The 18772-nt window shown below is 35.4% G+C and overlaps 1 protein-coding gene across 5 annotated transcripts in view; it reads left to right on the plus strand.

The window, feature by feature from the left end:
• Nucleotides 1-18772, plus strand: part of CNTN3 (contactin 3) — a 395604-nt gene that overhangs the window by 138295 nt on the left and 238537 nt on the right. For all 5 annotated transcript variants that reach the window (XM_086366707.1, XM_086366708.1, XM_086366705.1 and 2 more), the window contains one exon: nt 9128-9303. In XM_086366707.1, coding sequence (XP_086222833.1) covers nt 9128-9303 — 176 coding nt within the window. The remainder of the gene's footprint in view (nt 1-9127; nt 9304-18772) is intronic.

The raw sequence follows: 18772 nt of genomic DNA on the forward strand, positions 1-18772 counted from the left end.
GCTCTGAAAGGTGTCAGAAAAACATGAAATAAAAACACAGCTAATACTGTCAGTAGTCAAAACCCAGGAGAAATGTAGAGGTTAGGTTTTAGATATTAAAGATGGTAGTTGAAAAATTAACATATTTTTGTTGTTATGTTTTTGTCATGAGGCAAGAAGGAAGGAAAACAGATACTGATCAAACACTAGTTAAATCAACTGGATCACAGTTATACAACTAACTAATCTCTAAGGCCTGAAAGTAGGAATGGTCTCAGTGGCCATGCCTGGGTCCTGGGAGGCGTGGTCTGTCCAGAGGAGAATGAGAAAGATGCTGCCAGTAAAAGCTGAAAGGAAAGCAGAGATGCAGAAAGCTCAGCCATCTTCTTTGATTCTTCTCAGCGTAATATAAAGGTAATCACTGGTCAGTCTGAGCTAGGCTTTACCTGTATAAACTGAGGAGTTAAATTGTTTTTAATCCCAGTGTAGGTCTCATCTCTTCTTTTTTTTTTTTTTTTTTATGGAATTTATTTTTTTGTTTTTTTTATTCTTCCAATTTTATTTTATTTTTAAACTGTCTTTTTTTATTGTATATGATTAAAATTTATCAATGAGTGGGAATCTCTGTCATGAAACACATTTTAGAAATTCATTTTTAAAAACACAGCATCACAGTTTAACTCATTTGTATCGTCACTAATTATTGCTGAAGCCTAACTAGTTATTTTTGGATAAAGTATTGAATATGCAAATTCAGGCATTCATTCTTCAAGGGCTGCAATTATTCTCATCACTTCAGTAAACATATTAACAAACATTGCATTTGAACACAAATGCATTTGCTTATTAACTTGAAAGCTGCATCCACAACCACAAATTGCTTCTGTGATTAAATTCCTAATTTTCCTGTCAAACCCTAAATAAAATATTGCCTGTTGATTTAACAAGTGTTTAATGTGGGCATATTTTCAAAACTCAGCCCCAGCTTCTTAAAGAATTTAGTAAATTATTTTGCTTTTTTCTTGGTTTTTCATCAAACTCTAATATGTAGCATTTGTTTTTCTCCAGAATATTGTTTATGTTTCCATTTTTCCTGACCAAACTTTATAAGTTGGTGTAGATACCTTGAAGGATAATACAGTCAACCATGAGATGAATTACATCCTGAGATTATTTTGAAACTACCTGATTGTCACTCAATTTATTGTCACTGAGTTTTGTTAGTTTCGATTTCAAAGGGTGATATTCTCTAACCTTTTATTTCAGAGTTTTAGTGGAAGATCCAAGTTAGGATTTAGTGCCTTAAATTAAACTGACAACAAGATATGTCTATGTTTATCTTCATGATTCTCATTCCATACTAGTGTGGTTTTGTGTAAAGAGGTTGCCATATCCAATATTAACTAGTATGATAAATAAATAATAACTGGATGGTAGTGAAAATAATTATACATTCATTCCCTGTCTTTGAGATATTTATTGATAATATGGATGACCACAGTGAGAGGGATGACTGTATGTAGGCTAGGATGGCTAGGTTAGAGGGTAGAATAAGATTACTTCATTCAGGGAACTTCTGTGAGCACCCAGTATGCTCACCTACCTGTTACGACTGATGGTAGGAATTCAGCAGTGATTGATAGCGTGCCTTATGGTTTGAAAATACCTTTCGACACTTAGAATCTAGGCTTTTTATGTTAATTTACTCATTGTTACATAAACTTTTGTTTGCACACAAACATACACAGAATCTTACACATATTTTTTTCTCTGTATTGGAAGGTAGTGATTCATATACTCCCCATGATTGATGATTCTGTTATTTCTTAGAAGTCACAATTACTGTTTCCATCATTTAAAACTATTAACTCCCAGTTGAAATATCCCCACCTTATGCTTTATACTTAAGATTCAAAACCTGTTAACCCAAGGGCCTGTACAATGTCTTAAAGAAGTTGTAGGCCAGTAACAGCTTCCTGTTGTATAGAGTGTGTAACTGAAATTTAGAAATGGACCGATCTAATTCATGCTACCTCAGGTCAGCTGGCAGAGTAAGTGGTCCAGGACTTCTTCTGGAACTGCAACTTCTTCCAGAATCTGAACCTCGAGTTATTGACCTTAATTCACATATAAGTTCCACATCAAGCAGTTAAAGGGGTTGAGAGCCTATTGCTTGAGAATCAGAGTTGTGAAATATGAAAATTAAACCATTTCTCACTTGTGGATTCTAAAAGCAAATCCTAATTCATGTAGAATGAGCGTTTGAACACTGAAAGCTGACAGTGATCTTACAAGATCATTCAAGAGCATTACAAGATGATGAGTATGCAAAGGTACTTAATCTTGTGACATTTACCACTGAACTAAAGCTACAAGGTTAGTCTGCTTCCAGAGCACAGTGTAAATGTTATATGATTGAAATGCTAGTGTACATCACCCCCAGAGCCCCAGAGCTGTCTTCTTTTGCTCCAAATCACTGCATGAAGCTTTTTGGAATGAAATTGGAATATGCAGATTTTACTTTTATGAAGTTTTAAATGATTTCCATATTTCAAAAAGTATTTCATTCTGAGACTTTAAAGTCCTAAGGAACTTCAAAATCCCTTCATAAAAGTAGACATTTTTAACTTTCACAAAGGATTGTGCATGTTCAAAGCTAAAAGGCACTGTCTGCTTCTGAAAACTTCCCAAATTTATGACCTAAATGCACCATTTACCTGTTGCTGTCTTACCACTGTGCATGATGTTCACGAACTCTGGACAGTTGGATTACAATTTACTCCAAAGAAATGTAGTCTAATTTGTAGATTTATTAGACACATTCTTTGTGGAAGGAGTATGTTTGTGTGCCTTCAATTTTCCTGATTATTTCTTATACAAAAGATTCTATTGAAAATATTCCGAAATAAATTTCTGTATTAGGAAGTGAAGTGCACTATTTTCTCAGAATAAAATAACACTTGGATGCCCAGGCTCACGGGTTGCTTACACATTGCAGAGTTTAAAAACAACCCTTTTGAATCAACATATTTTTAGCAAGAAGAAAAGCAACCCGTGTATAATAAGATATTGAGAAATTTTATATCACCGGGGGATGGGTTCCATTTAATGATGAATAATATTAAGAAGGAGAGACATAATTATATTGCTTTGTTAAAAGAAAATTAACCATCTTCTGAGTATCTCAAGTATATCTTCACTCTAATGAGTTTACTAAAACAAACGCAGTTATAATTTTGTTACAGCAGAAACATATGTACAAGAGCAGTTTTGGTCTTTTTGCACAGTAAAATAATTTAGAGATTGTGTGTATATGACAAAGAGTGAGATAACATAAGTAAGAAACATTCATGCATAATGTAAGAAATGTTTTCCATTTTGGCTCTTCAGTCAAAACTGAGAGATATGATAGCTTTTACATCTTAGATGCTTACTGAAATAAGGTGTTTTCCCACATATTTTATGATCTCTTAAATCTTTCCAGCTATTAAATAGACAAGAAGAAGTGCTTCTATATATTTTTATTTATCTTTACAATTTGCCACATAGCCATTGTACCTTTATTTTTCATCAGCTAAACACGAAAACAGAATTTTCAAATGAAGCCATCAGGCACGCTTCATCAGGCCATAAACATTCTAGACTGTGGAGCTGAAACCTTTTTTCCTTGATACACACTGTTCTTTGTAGATAACAAAGCCACAAGTACCATTTGTCATGAGAGTTCTCCATTCAAAAGTGTGTGAAATTAACTGCATTTTTCCTGCTTTGCATGTAGAGGAGTTTTCCCTTCTTCCTCCACAAGCCGTCAAATAACTTAGTAACTAGCAAACTGTTTGCAGCTTAAAAATTCAGCCCACCTACTTGTGATTTACTGTCAGATTTATTCTCTGAAGGTCAAGCCCAGCATGTGTTTTGTCCCGCGTTTCACTGACTTCTAAGTCAGGTACAAATGCAGACAAACCATATGTGGAAGACACAGTTCATTCCACATGAGAAGAGATGACCCAAAGCATTGAATCACACAGGTTGCATTTAACCAGCATATGCTCTATGAGGATAGAAGAAAAGAAAAACAAAGCAAATGGATGGACTTGCAGATTTGGATGGAAAGCCCTCCCATGTTAACACTGGCGCCTGCCTATTTTTTGGATGACTACCATGAGCCACTGGTTTTATATACACTGTTTAAATAAATTGATTGATTGATGGTTGTTGTTCAGTCACTCAGTTGTGTCTGACTCTTTGCAACCCCATGGACTGCAGCATGCCAGGCTTCCCTGTTCTTTACCATCTCCCAGAGCTTGCTCAAGCTCATTGTCAGCTGTCAGTGATCCCATCCAACCATCTTGTCTTCTGTCATACCCTTCTCCTCCTGCCTTAAGTCTTTCCCAGCATCAGGGTATTTTCTAAAGAGTCAGCTCTTCGAATCAGGTGGCCAAGGTATTGGAGCTTCAGCTTCAGCATCAGTCCTTCCAATGAATATTCAGGGTTGATTTCCTTTAGAATTGACTTGTTTGATCTCCTTGAAGTCCAAGACACTCTCAAGAGTCTTCTCCAACACCATAGTTCAAAAGCATCCATTCTTTGGTGCTCAGCTATTTTTATAGTCCAACTCTCACATCCATTCATGGCTACTGGAAAAATCATAGATTTGGCTATATGGGGCTTTGTTGGCAAAGTAATATCTCTGCTCTTTAATATGCTATCTAGGTTTGTTATAGCTTTTCTTCCAAGGAGCAGGCATCTTTTAATTTCATGGCCGCAGTCACCATCTGCAGTGATTTGGGAGACCAAGAAAATAAAGTCTATCACTGTTTCCATGGTTTCCTCTTCTATTCGCCATGAAGTGATGGGACTGGATGCCATAATCTTCGTTTTCTGAATGTTGAGTTTTAAGGCAGCTTTTTCAGTCTCCTCTTTCACCTTTATCAAGAGGCCCTTTAGTTCCTCTTCCCTTTCTAACATAAGGATGGTGTCATCTGAATATCTGAGGTTATTGGAATTTCTCCTAGCAATCTTGATTCTAGCTTGTGCTTCATCCACCCTGGCATTTTGCATAATGTACTCTGCATATAAGTTAAATAAGCAGGTTGACAATATACAGCCTTTACATACTCCTTTCCCAATTTGGAACCAGTCTGTTGTTCCATGTCCCATTCTAACTGTAACTTCTTGACCTGCATAGAGATTTCTCAGGAGGCAGGTAAGGTTGTCTGGTATTTCCATGTCTTTAAGAATTTTCCACAATTTGTTGTGATCCACGCACTCAAGGGCTTAAGCATAGTCAATGAAGCAGAAGTAGATGTTTTTGTGGAATTCTCTTACTTTTTCTACAATTGAACGGATGTCGGCAATTTGATCTCTGGTTCCTCTTCCTTTTCTAAATCCAGTTTGAGCATCTGGACAGTCTCAGTTCATGTATTGTTGAAGCCTAGCTTGGAGAATTTTGAGCATTACTTTTCAAGCTTGTGAAATGAGGGCAATTGTGTGGCAGTATGAAAGTTCTTTGGCATTGCCTTTCTTTGAGATGCCAATGAAAAGTGACCTATTCCAGTCCTGTGGCCACTGATGAATTTTCCATAATTGCTGGCATAGTGAGTGCAGCACTTTCACAGCATCATCTTCTAGGATTTGAAATAGCTCAGCTGTAATTCCATCACCTCCACTAGCTGTTGGTAGTGATGCTTTCTGGGGTGCAGTTGACTTTGCATTCCAGGATATCTGGAATCACTCACTCTTGGTGAGTGATCACACCATCATGGTTATCTGGGTCATGAAGATCTTTTTTGTATAGTTTCTGTGTATTCTTGTCACCTCTTATTAATATCTTCTGCTTCTGTTAGGTCCATACTGTTTCTGTCCTTTATTGTGCCTATCATTGCATGAAATATTCCCTTGGTATCTCTAATTTTCTTGAAGAGATCTCTAATCTGTCCCATTCTATTGTTTTCCTCTATTTCTTTTCATTGATCACTTAGGAAGGTTTTCTTATGTCTGCTTGCTATTCTTTGGAACTGTGCCTTCAGATGGGTATATCTTTCCTTTTTTCCTTCACCTTTGTTTTACTTCTTTTCTCAGCGGTTTGTAATTAAATTGATAGAACAACCATGTGGGGAAGATGATACTGTCTTCATTTTACATGTTGAAATCTTAGGTTTAATGGAGTTTGGTTAATTGCTCATGGTCACACGATGAGTTCAACCCATAAACCAAGGAGCACTTGGTTATGAATCTCATTTCTGTTCATTCTGCTGTTAATGGTAGGGTTGGATAGAGACTGGGCTAGACACGGGGGGAGGGACAGGAACTGAGAAACAGAAAAACGGCTTCTCGCACAGTGTAAGCTCCATGAAGGAGCTTTTTCACCCCTTCCTTAGAGCCTGGACACATAAGCACTCAGAGGTGGCTCAGATGGTAAAGAATCTGCTTGCATTGTGGGAGACCTGGGTTTAATCCTTGGGTCTAGAAGATCCCCTGGAGAAGGGAATGGCAACCCACTCCAGTACTTTTGCCTAGAGAATCCCATGGACAGAGGAATCTGGTGGGCTACAGTTCATGGGGTCACAAAGAGTGGGACACGACTGAGCAACTAACACTTTTCTCTTACCTTTCAAATATTTTTTTGCCAAGAAGGGATGAAGGGATGAAGGGAGAGAGGGAAGAAGGGTAGAATGAAGAAGGAAAGAAGGAAGGAGGGTTGATTTTTCTAATAAGAGTTCTTGAAAATGAAATGGGATAAATCAAGATTGGGTAACTCTTATCTATGTCCCTCATAGGCCGTCCATGGTTACTTCTTGGGGATATTATAGACCAATTCTTCCAAACTGGAATGGGCCTATTAAACACTGGCAACTCTCACTAAGATGCCATTTTCTGGTTTAGTAGACCTGGATAGAGTCTAAGATTCTGCATTTAAAGCATACTCTTGGATGATAATTAGGGTGCTCATGACCTTCATCTGCAGACCACCTTGTATATCAAGAGTGCAGAGTATTAAGAAAGAATGTGGATGAACAGTTTTCCTTAATTTCCTTTTCTAAGTTTCCATAGTTCTAGGATTTGGGCAGGAATCAAATGAAGAAGGGGTAATAGGTGTTTACAGTCCCACTTCAAAATTCTAGGGGCAGGATTAAAGTCCGAATAGAAGAAAGTAATCTAAAAGACACATGCAAATATAGACTTGCCTTGGGAAGGATCATAAGGGAGTTACTGTACAAGCCAAGCAAAATCAAACCAATAGCAAAAATCTGCCACAAATGAGAAAGCAGTTATGGCGTTTTTCTATTTCTTTAACATTTTGTTCTTTTTTTTTTAATTTTATTTTATTTTTAAACTTTACATAATTGTATTAGTTTTGCCAAATATCAAAATGAATCCATCACAGGTATTTTTTCAGCTCAAAAGAAAAGACTTGAGGCCTTCAGATTTTCCTCTTAATTTCAGAATGTTGCTTTAAACCTAGGAGTCTTGTATGTGAATATAGAAAAAAAAAAATCAAGGAAGTCTTAATTTTTAAGTTGAGCAAATGATACAATACTACTTTGATCAATAGAAACTAAACTTTTAAATTTATTCATTTCTTAGCATTAATTTTTTTTTAAATGTCCTGCTCTTTCAGGTATAGAAAATGATACAAACATAGAGGCAAGTGTAATGATGAATACCACATAAAAACACTATTTGGTTTAGAAAATCAAACCTAAAAAGCTCAATTTCCAGTGTTTGCCCTGTAACCTCTTCACACTTTTCCCTCCGTGAAAACTCTAAAATACCTTAAACTTGAAGTGTTTTGTTTTTATACATTTAAAAACATGTTTAATACTTCCTTAATATTACTTTATATCTTTAAATACTTTATATACATAATATTGAACTGCATTTTGCAAAAAAGTTTTCACCTTTGTAAGGCTTTTCTATGTTTACAAAATCTCATACATTTTTCACAGCTATGTGATATTTCCTTTAACTTCATGCACTTTTATTTGTGATAATGTTCACATTTCACAATACTTTATGTGTTTTCACAATGCTGCTATTTCCAGGTTAAACATTTTGTGTATTAATACAGTTTTTATATGACCCGTGACATGGTTAAAAATCTCTGGGCCAGAATTCAAATGGATAGTAGTTCTGATCTGTAATTAAGAGTTTGGAGAAAGTTGACAACAGCTCACTAAGCTGTTTTATTGAAATTCTCATCTGTGAAATGGGTGTTTTATTACCCATTTTCTGAAAGTTATTATAAAGAGGAATTGAGATGATTGTTGCCATATTACCCTTAAATTTATAGACCCGATACCAGTGTAATTTTCTTATAAAATCAAGCATTCTGGCAGGTCGATGGCTTTGTACAATGGATGTGCTCTTGAGATTGCGGGGTATTTAATGAGTTTTTAAACGTAATGTCTGCTTTTTACTTTGACGTGTCTGGTGTGCTGACTGTTTAAAAAAATTCTGGTTTTTCTGTTTAAAAACTCTTATTTAAAAACCAACTACTTTGTTTTTCTCTTTTGGCTTCCCATTGATAAATACGGCTCTCAGGTTAGTGCCTTTACCGTTTCCGACCCTCTGGGTGGCATTTAGGGTCTTGTACCACAGTGTACCATTTAGTAAATAGCTCTGTGATGGCTTAGACGAGCCGAAGGTGCCTTGGGGACAGGTTTTTACCCAGACAAATTGAAATGGATGGTTGAACACTTACCCAATTAATTTATTAAATGTGCTCAGTCAGTCTGGGTAAATCAAAGAAATGTGCTTCCCCCTCCTCCATCGGCAGCATGAGACTGGCCTGAAGTGTATGAGATAATTACCTCAACTTTCTACTTCATCTTTGCCTATGCAGACCTAGACTAATTTTCCCCCTAGTGAACAAACTAAATTATTTTCTCCTCTTCAGAAAATCTTGAAAACTTTCAGCTTTTAGATACTACTCTATTGTGCTTTCTACTATAATTTAACCTTTTGTTTCTGTTTTTTTTTTTTTAAACTGGGGTATCTTTGATTTCCAGTTATATAACAATTGAATGATATATTTGTCCCCTTTCATTCATAAGAGAGCTGATGTTTAAAGTAGATTCTCTATAATGTAGGTTTTTTTTTTTTTTTAATTATACTAAGGGAGAAATCCTGGACATTTGTTTTACAGATGGCAGCTGAATGGAAGCGATATTGATTTGAGTATGGAGTATCATTATAAGCTGATAAGAGGAAATCTTGTGGTTATTAACCCCAACAGAAATTGGGATACAGGAAATTATCAATGCTTTGCCACAAATTCAGTCGGGACAATTGTCAGCAGAGAAGCTAAGCTCCAGTTTGCCTGTAAGTGTATGTTTACACATGTCACAAATCCAACATTTAAAAACATATAACTGACTTTGTGTGGTCATTTTGGATTTCAGAAACAGTATGAGGATTTTTATTAATTAAGGAAATAGGCTGAGAAATTAATTCAATGTTTTTTATCTCTATATACGGTACAAAGCAGAGTTTAAAGTGTGTGTGTGTGTGTATGAGAGAGAGAGAGAGAGAGAATGTGGTGTGTGTGTGCATGCCTGTTTTCTGTTTGACTGTTTTGTAAGGATTCTGCTTAAGGGAGGAAAAATAATCTAGTTAAGGATGTGTTTACTCATTAGTTACTCTGTGCTTTGTACTATGTTAGAACTAAAAAGAGTATGAACAAATTGTCAGTCACGACCTTTGCTCTGGCAGAACATTGAAATTAGAAAATTACATCTAACAAATCTGAAAATATAAAGGAACAAAGACAGTGAGAAAGAAAAGAATGTAACATATCTTTGACCTCCATGGCAGTTTTGGCCAGCTCACGATGACCTTCAGTGCAACCCCCATGAGGTCTGGCTCTGGAGACAGTCTGTACCATGTTAATTGGACCAGGGTGAACCCATGTCCCATCCTGAGGAAATCACATGCTCTTTAGCTGGGAATTTAGAATTGAGACCAGAGACCTAATTTAGTCTTTATCTTCCTGATGCATATTTAGACCATTTTCTACTTTTTCTTTCTTTTTACTAGTCTGTCTTCCTTTGTTTTTGCCATGTTTCGTATATAATGCATATCATCATTACCTTGGTTCTGAGATTTCTTTTAGTTCTTTACACCTCAGTTATTCCGAAATTAGAATGCAGATGTTCTAATAATGTGGTAGTAGTCTTCCCCCACTGCCACAAGCCATTAATAAATTGATGATGTGTCATTTAATGCATGGCTTATTCTTTTGCTTTCTGTTTTTATAATGGCAGTGGTTGGTTTTATTCCTGCCATTATATTCTGTGTGTTCTTTTTTTCATACTTCTTGCTCTTTCACTTCTTTCATTTTCAGTTTTTTTCTCTCTTTGAATATATATATATATATATATTTTTTTTTTTTTTTTACCTGTATCTTCCCTGGGTATTTTGATAGCTTTCAGGAGACCCTGCTTCAATTCTTGGGTCAGGAAAATCCTCTGAAGAGGGGATAGGCTACCCACTCCAGTATTCTTCAGCTTCCCTGGTGGCTTAGTTGGTAGAGAATCCACCCACAATGCGGGAGACCTGGGTTTGATCCCTGGGTTGGGAAGATCCCCTGGAGGAGGGCATGGCAACCCACTCCAGTGATCTTGTCTGGAGAATCCCCGTGTACAGAGGAGCCTGGCAGGCTGTAGTCCATGGGGTTGCAAATAGTTGAACACTGAGTTATTAAACACAGCATAGCATATGTATATATACATACATACATATATGTGTATATACATACATACATATATATATATATATATACACGCATATATATTTAATTTTCCAGCATGTAGCTTCGTTTAGATCTCTTAATTTGCTTTGCTTAGAACTTGAAAATTTATTTTGTTATACTTACACATCCCATAAAGAATTTAGGAAATTTTTGTGTCTCTATTTGTTTTATGTTTGATTTATTTATATTCTTAAAAGGGTAGAAAGGGATTATTTTTGTCTTATTTCTTGAAATACTTTTTATTTCAGGTTGTTCTTTCCTATGAATTTCTGTTTCTGATTTATTGAAGTCACATCTGTTTGCTTGTATTATTCTGAAGATACAGTCAGTTCTCTAAAATGCCATTTTGGCTCTTATAGGCAGTCTTTCTTCCTACTTCCATTTGGTCCTCCCATTTTTATGCTTAAAACTTTTAATAGGTTAGAAAGCAAATTTTGTCCAAAGTCAGCCTTTATACACACATGTCAGTTGATTACTCTGAATTTGCAGAGGTCAGATGCACTTCTCTGATCTACAGGGGAAGGTGCAGTTTCCAGTCTTAATTTTGTATTGCCAGGAGTCTTTCACAAAATACATTATTTCTTCTAACTGTATTTAAGTAGGGTCTTCCTTGGTAGCTCAGCTGGTAAAGAATCCGCCTGTAATACAGGAGACTCCCGTTTGATTCCTGGGTCAAGAAGATCCGCTGGAGAAGGAATAGCCTATCCACTCCAGTATTTTTGGGCTTCCCTGGTGGCTCAGCTGGTAAAGAATCAGCCTGCAATGTGGGAGACCTGGGTCCATTCCCTGGGTTGGGTAGATTCCCTTGAGAAGGGAACAGCTACCCACTCCAGTATTCCGTCCTGGAGGATTCCATGGACTATCCCTGGGGTCACAAAAGAGACACTGAGTGACTTTCACATATTTAAGTATATTTCTTAATGCATATAGAAATACTGGAGTATATTTTTACTGCATGCTATACTTTTCTAATATCTGAAAAAGTATTATTAACTTACAAGTTTTTCCTTAGTCTTTTCTTCCAATATCTGACAAAGTATCATTTACTTACAAGTTTTTCCTCAGTCTATTCTTCCTGGAGAATGTAACTTGTTTGGAAATACTTCTGAAAATATATCATGCCTCTTGAAGTCTGCCCCTACTTCATGGCCAGTAATTTATAGGCAAAGTGGGATAAAGTTGTTGATCCGGGGATTTTATTTTACCCCAGTTAGAAGCTAATAAGCTAGCCTGTTGCTCTTTTATGGATGCTACCAGAAGACATGATTTCCTGGGTCAGTAACAGAGAGGTTTATTACTCACCACATAGCAAGCTCCGTGCTTCAATTCCCCTTGCCCCCAGGTCCCACAGAGGTGATAGGATTTAGCCAGGATGGATGCTGCATTCTAGGAGGAGCATTAAGATTAGGGAATCCACCTCTTTTATAGCAAGCAGTAAGCAAGCCTGCTTTTCCTAGAGGGAGAGCTTGTCTTATTCCTCCTGGTTGCTCTCTGAAAATATATTCATGAGAAATGGGCCTGGTAAAGAATGATTAGGCCTTTCATTCTTGGCAAACCCAGAAAATCTTAAAAGGAAGCAAGAGCACATGGAGTGGATTGCTTCTCCCAACTAAGTTTTTCTATTTTTCACTTGGTACTACTGTCCTTGAGTTTCTCTTTTGGGTGCATCCCGTCAGGATAAGTGTGGGGAGTAAGGTACAGAATACCTTCCTACTTCTGTTGTGATTTCTTGCTTTCATAAAGAAAACCCAGAATGTAGCATTTAGTCTGTTGGGTTTCCCTGCAGTTTATCCTCATCTGCCTCATGAGTTTTATTTTCTCATGTGCTTGGCATGTGATTGCTTTTGTGGTTTTTGACATACAGTGATATTCTTTAGTCTTGTTTGCTTTGTAATTTTTTTTGATGGTTTCACATGTGGTTTTTGGAAGTTATGAAGAGCAATATTGGGTATTCTTAGCCCATGCCTAATTGAGCTAAGAAGATAAAAATGAAAAAATTTTTTTTTAAAATTTCTCAACCTAAGGTACAGGCTGAGATACAGGTTTCTGGTAAAGAAGCCAAAGAAGGTGGCAAAAAGTGGAAAGTATTTAATACATCAGAGTTCCAAGTTACAAGGCATTAGAAAGCATTGCTTTCACTTGGAGGCCTTGAAGGGATGTAATACATGGACTGAAAGAAGGGGTTAATAAGGAGACTTGTATTCCTCCAAGTATATCCTTCTAGGTGCTCATGACTACAGGGGAGCCGTGACTGGTTTTGTCACAGGTAAACAATTAATGAAGTGTTGTCGTTGAAAAATGTTCTAATTGTTCTATGTTTGCAAACTTAGTAATACTTCTTTGTTTCTGTCAGCCATGGAAAAATACATTCAAAATGTTCTTTGTGGAGAAATGAATAAATAACATCTTCAATGCACCACTTTTAACACTGATGAAAATGCAATGAAATTTTATCTTACTGTTCAAGATGCTTAAAAATAGTATTTATAATTAAATGAAGGTGAAAAGCTCATTCATAGTTTAAGCTGTCTGCTTTCTGTAAGCATTCTTTATCCCTTTTAACAGATGCTTTGTGGAATAATCACAAAATTTAGAGAGGGGAAAAATACATGAAGTAATGCAGTGTTTGAATTGTAGACATTTTCTTAGTGATTTGCTGTTATGTTGCATGTGTGTGATTTTTGAAGCTTTTAAAATGTGTTTCCAGGTGTTTTTGACAGAATTTGAATTCCAACCACAAAATGTTAGGACAGTACCTCCAAAACTACAAATATCTTTGCTTTGTTGACAATTAGTTTTACTTCTCTTACTCTTGAATTTCCTGACATTCTTTGTTAAAATGTTTTCATTTTACCTATTTTAAGGTGCAATACATTTTAATCATGAATTATATTAGACATGAAAATGGTATGGAGAAAAGTATAAAGAATGCCTGTGTAGCTACCACTTATCTTAAGATTTAAAAATTCAGAGTACAATTAAACTTACCTGGTAACTCACCTTGATGACATTTCCTTCTCTCTTAAGCTCCCTCTGAATAGGTAGTCACTGTTCTGAATTATATGGTTTTTTTTTTTTTTTTATTGTTTGAATAAATATGTATGTGTTTCTAAGCAACAGATAAAATTTTTACCTTTTTAATTTCTAAACTTTTATGTAATGACATCAAGCAGCATTCTTATATCTACACTACTTTTCACATGAGCATTATATTTGTGAATATCTGTTGATATTTGTCAACATTTGTTATTGTTCTGTATTTTAAATTGTGCAAATCTATTGAATACAAAATTGTATTTCACTTTTCAGTTTCCATTTTTATTTTTTAAATAAAATGTGATTTTGGTTTTAATTTGCATTTCTATCTCAGGGACGGGGGAGCCTGGTGGGCTGACATCTATGGGGTCACACAGAGTCGGACACGACTGAAGTGACTTAGCAGTAGCAGCAAGTTCATTTTCAGATATTTGTTGACCACGTTTATGTTTCTGTTATCTAGATACTTTTTCACTGTATGGTAGTCTTTTTTGTTTTTAAACTTACGAGTTCTTTGTATAGTTTGGATTAATCCTTTGCCAGTTATATATGTTTCTCCATTTTAGTGGCTAGGTTTTTTATTTTTCCTTGATGCTGTCAAATGATGAGCAGATGTTCTTAATTTTACATTAAAGTATTGATTTTTTTTTATAGCTCATGTTCTCTCATGAATCGTTTAAATTTTTTTTCTTCCTTACCGTGAAATGGTAAAAACATTTTCTTAAATGTACTTATAAACATTTAATATTCTCCTCTTTGCATTTAAGTCTTTAATTACCTAGAATTGGTTTTGTATATCTTGTGAAGTAGATTTACTTGTTTATTTTATTTCAGAGGGGAATCAACTCTACGTGCTCAGTTGATGGCAATTCTTAACCAACTGTAAAGCAACGTGTGGTCATGTCTCTGGCTTTTTTGGAATTTTGTGTCTGGAAAATCGTATTATTTGAAATAGTGTGAGTTTTTGGCTCCTTTTATAGCTTTTATATGAGTGCACTTTCTCTCACCCAGTACAGTGTTGAATAGGTATATTGAGCATGAATATCCCTGTCTTGCTCTTGATTTTCAAGAGTGAATAAGGTTAACATTTCACCATTTGGTATGATGGTTACTCTAGATTTCATAGGTACTCTTTATCAAGTTAAGGCAGTTCTTCTCTGTTAGTTTTTAATCAGGAATTCTTTATTATTGTAAATGCTTTTCCTACATTTACTGAGATAGTCATTCTGTTTTTCTCCTTTAACCTGTTAATACAGTGAACCATTTTTAGTATTAACCAACCTTCTAGTCCTGGGTTAGTTTCAGATTGGCTTTTATGTTTTTTAATACTTGGACGTTATTATCTGTAAGTATTTTGTTTAGTATTTTGCACATATATCAATATAGGAGATTTTCTTTCCTTCTCTCATACTGTACTTTTTTGGCTTCAGTATCAAAGTCATTTGTCTCTATAAATGAATAGATGATTACTTCTTATTTTATATTCCCTATAAGATTTTAAAAATATTGGAATTATCTACTTCTTGAATAAAAAGTAAAACATACAAATAAAACTAACTGGGCCTGGAGCTCTCATTCAGGAAATATTTTAACTATTGATGAAATCATTTGAATAGTTGTAGGACCAGCATACTATCTCTTTCTTTGTGGTATGTTGTGTTTTTTCTTCTAGGAATTATATCCATTTGGTTTTTGTTTTCTAATGAATTGCCCAAAAGTTGTTTCGAAGCATCTTCTCAATCTTCTTGTCTGTGCTTTGTCAATAGATACATTCCCTATTTCATTCTAAGTATTATTTTAGTATCTTAACTTTCAGAATTTAATGTTATTCCTTGCTTTTGAATTTTTATACTATATTTCATTCATTTCACTCAATTTTTTACTGTTCTCTCCAACTTCTTGGATTATTTGACTGTTCTTTTCTTAATCCCTTAAATTGTGTAGTTAACTCCTTACATTCCTACCTTTCTTCTGTTCTAATTTAAATATGTATGACTTTAAATTTTCTCAAAAGCACAGCTTTAGCTGTAAACCAGTGTTCTGACTTGTAGCATATTTATTGGTTCAGTTTTATGGCTTCCCTGGTGGCTCAGACAGCAAAGAATCTGCCTACGATGTGTGATACCTGGATTCAATCCATGGGTTAGAAGGATCCCCTGGAGAAGGGAACGGCAACCCACTCCAGTATTCTTGCCATGAACAGAGGTACCTGGGGAGCTACAGTCTCTGGGGTTACAAAGAGTTGGACATGACTGAGCAACTAACACTTTTCACACTGTCTATAAATTTTATGATTTCATTATTACTTTCTCTTGGATCCATGAATTGTCAGATGTGTGTTTTAAAATTTCCAAACATATGGAATTTTTCTAGTCATCTTTGGTTACTGATTTCTAACCTAGTGGCCTATTGACAAGAGAAGTGTCTTCCTTATGTTCTTTGAGTTAAAGTCCGCAATTGTATTCAAATCATATATATCATTAATGATGCTTTATCTAATTAATCTATCAGTTTCTCTCACAGTGATGGTAGATTTCTGTTTATCCTGATATTTCAGATTATTTTGCTTTTTTTAATTAATAAATTATTGATGTATGAAAGTTTAGAATGGGTATATTTTTGGTCAGTATGAGGTGACCCACTATCTCTAATAAAGCATTTAATAGATAAGTGGTGACCCACTTATCTCTAATAAGGCATTTGCCTTATAGTTTAAATATTAACATATTAATACAGAAATGTTAATATTTGTGTTCTTTCCTTGGACTGATTGAGAATTTATTTTTCCTTCAGTAACATCAAATGTTATATACTCTACTTATTTTCTTATAATAATCACCTTAGAAAATTTACTAGACATATTTAACAAATTCTAAACTTAATGTCTCCAACAATAGAAAAATTTCCAATATTTTAAACTGTATTTCCCTCCTCCTGGATGTTATATTAATATTATTGTTGTCCAGTAGTTTAGTCAAAATTTTTAACACCATTAATTAGATATTATTGCTACTGTTCCTTTTATTTTCTAGTTTTTCTTTTATATCTGAAATAATATAAGTCTGTGCAAACTTCTACATAGTTTGGGAGTTTCTTGCTTGTTTTCAAGGAAAATGTTAGACTTCTGCTCACATCCTTTTTATTTCTCCTTTCCTAGAGAGAACAACTTTCAACTTTTTGATTGGCTCTTGAAATAATTTGCTTATTTGCTACCTCTTGATTTTTTCAATTTTAAGTATTACTGTTGACCATCAAATTTGGTAGCTGATGCTTTAACGCTTTCATACCACTACCTTGCCACCATAGAAATGTAAGGTTGCCTTTCTATGAGGTTTATGAAAATAACAGCATTTTAAAATGCATAGCTTGTACAAAAACACAAAAATTAAAAATAGGGAAATCCACACTATATTCCATTCACTGTACTTTGATTGGATAGAGTGATGACAAGCCCATTCTTCAACCCAATCCCCATTCAAACCTCCACAGAGAATAAACATTTCACCTGCCTCCAGTTTCCAGGGATTAACATTTGAACATGTATTAATTCAGGGCATTTTATTACAGGCGTTTATTGGGTCAGAATTTGAATTAGGTCAATATTCAGTGTTTATATTACTCTGAATTTATAAATGATATTCAGAGCTGACTTTTATAGCACACTATAATTATGATTGTTTTTCCTTCCATGCATAATTATTTTCCTTCAAATTAGTAATCTTACTTTTTAATTTTCCATTTTGCTATGGTCTTATATTTATGTCTGGAGAAGGAAATGGAAACCCACTCCAGTATTCTTGCTTGGAGAATCCCATGGACTTGGGAGCCTGGCAAGCTACAGTCCATAGGGTCACAAGAGTTGGACACGACTTAGAGACTAGAGAGAGAGAGAGACATACATCAGCCAAAACTTTGACCAGTTTTCTGAATCTCTTCTCAAATTTTTGAGAGGTGTCCAGTATTCTATTTTACCTTCTTGGAGAAATCTTTTTTTGGAGGTTTTGGGGTGCTCCCATTTGGATTTAGTTTTCCTGCACATTAGGGGCAAGGCTGTATTTCCAGGATCTTCCTTCCGCTATAATCCTGTTCTTGGTGTTCAGTGCCTTAGAGCACCATGTCCTCAAGTATCTCAAGAAAGGATGAAGGATAGCTGTGATTGTTCTGGAGCATATGTTCTAAAAGTTATTATACTGACATGCTTGGTTGAGAGATAGTCCAAACGCCCCCTTGGATGATGAAAGGCTCCATTGGCATTTGGAAGCCTGATGGGAGAAGAGGCCTAAGAGACTGCAGCATCCAGTGTGTGTACATATATATTTCCTTAAGCCACCTGTTTCCTCACAAGATCCTCTATAAAATCTGCTGAGTGACCTGTTGGCATCCTATGTTTTACCCTCTCTAGAGAGTTAAGCCTCCTCTGACCTGATGTGGAGTGATATGTAGGTGGGACAGGGAAGCTGAGTACCTAGCAATTGCTTAAAATTCCAACTTTACTACTTCCTCCCATTCCTTTCCTCACTGTAAGTTTAAAGACATCTTTCTCTGTTATGTCGAACCCTCAACACCATCACTTCTACTTTCTAGTTTCCAAAATTTTATTGCACTTTGCTCTTCTATTACTTGTTTTTGTTGAGTTTATACCTTCAAAAAATATCTTTGCTGCACTTACGTCTTACATTGGGGAATCTCTCAGAGGAATGGAGAAAGTACAGATGTGTGTGTTTGCCCTAAGAGACTTATTCTTATTTCATATTAGTTTTTTTTTTTTAGATTTACCCACATTTATCATTTCCTTTGTGCACTATCATTCATGCATCTATGACTTTTTATTTTCTAGAAGTTCATTTTGTGAGTTTCCATTGATGGTCAGTACTCTTTTGTTTTTCTTCCCTTCCCTCTTTTGGTCTTCAGAGAGTGTGTTACTTGCCCTTATTCTTCCAAAAATAATTCTGCTATAAAATGTAATTTTAAAGGTGCAGAGACTGGAGCCAGGCTGTGTGGATT

Source organism: Bos grunniens, chromosome 22 (genome assembly GCF_055505025.1).
Source record: "Bos grunniens cultivar Pamir isolate PY7600 chromosome 22, Bosgru_T2T1.0, whole genome shotgun sequence".
Taxonomy (NCBI): Eukaryota; Metazoa; Chordata; class Mammalia; order Artiodactyla; family Bovidae; genus Bos; species Bos grunniens.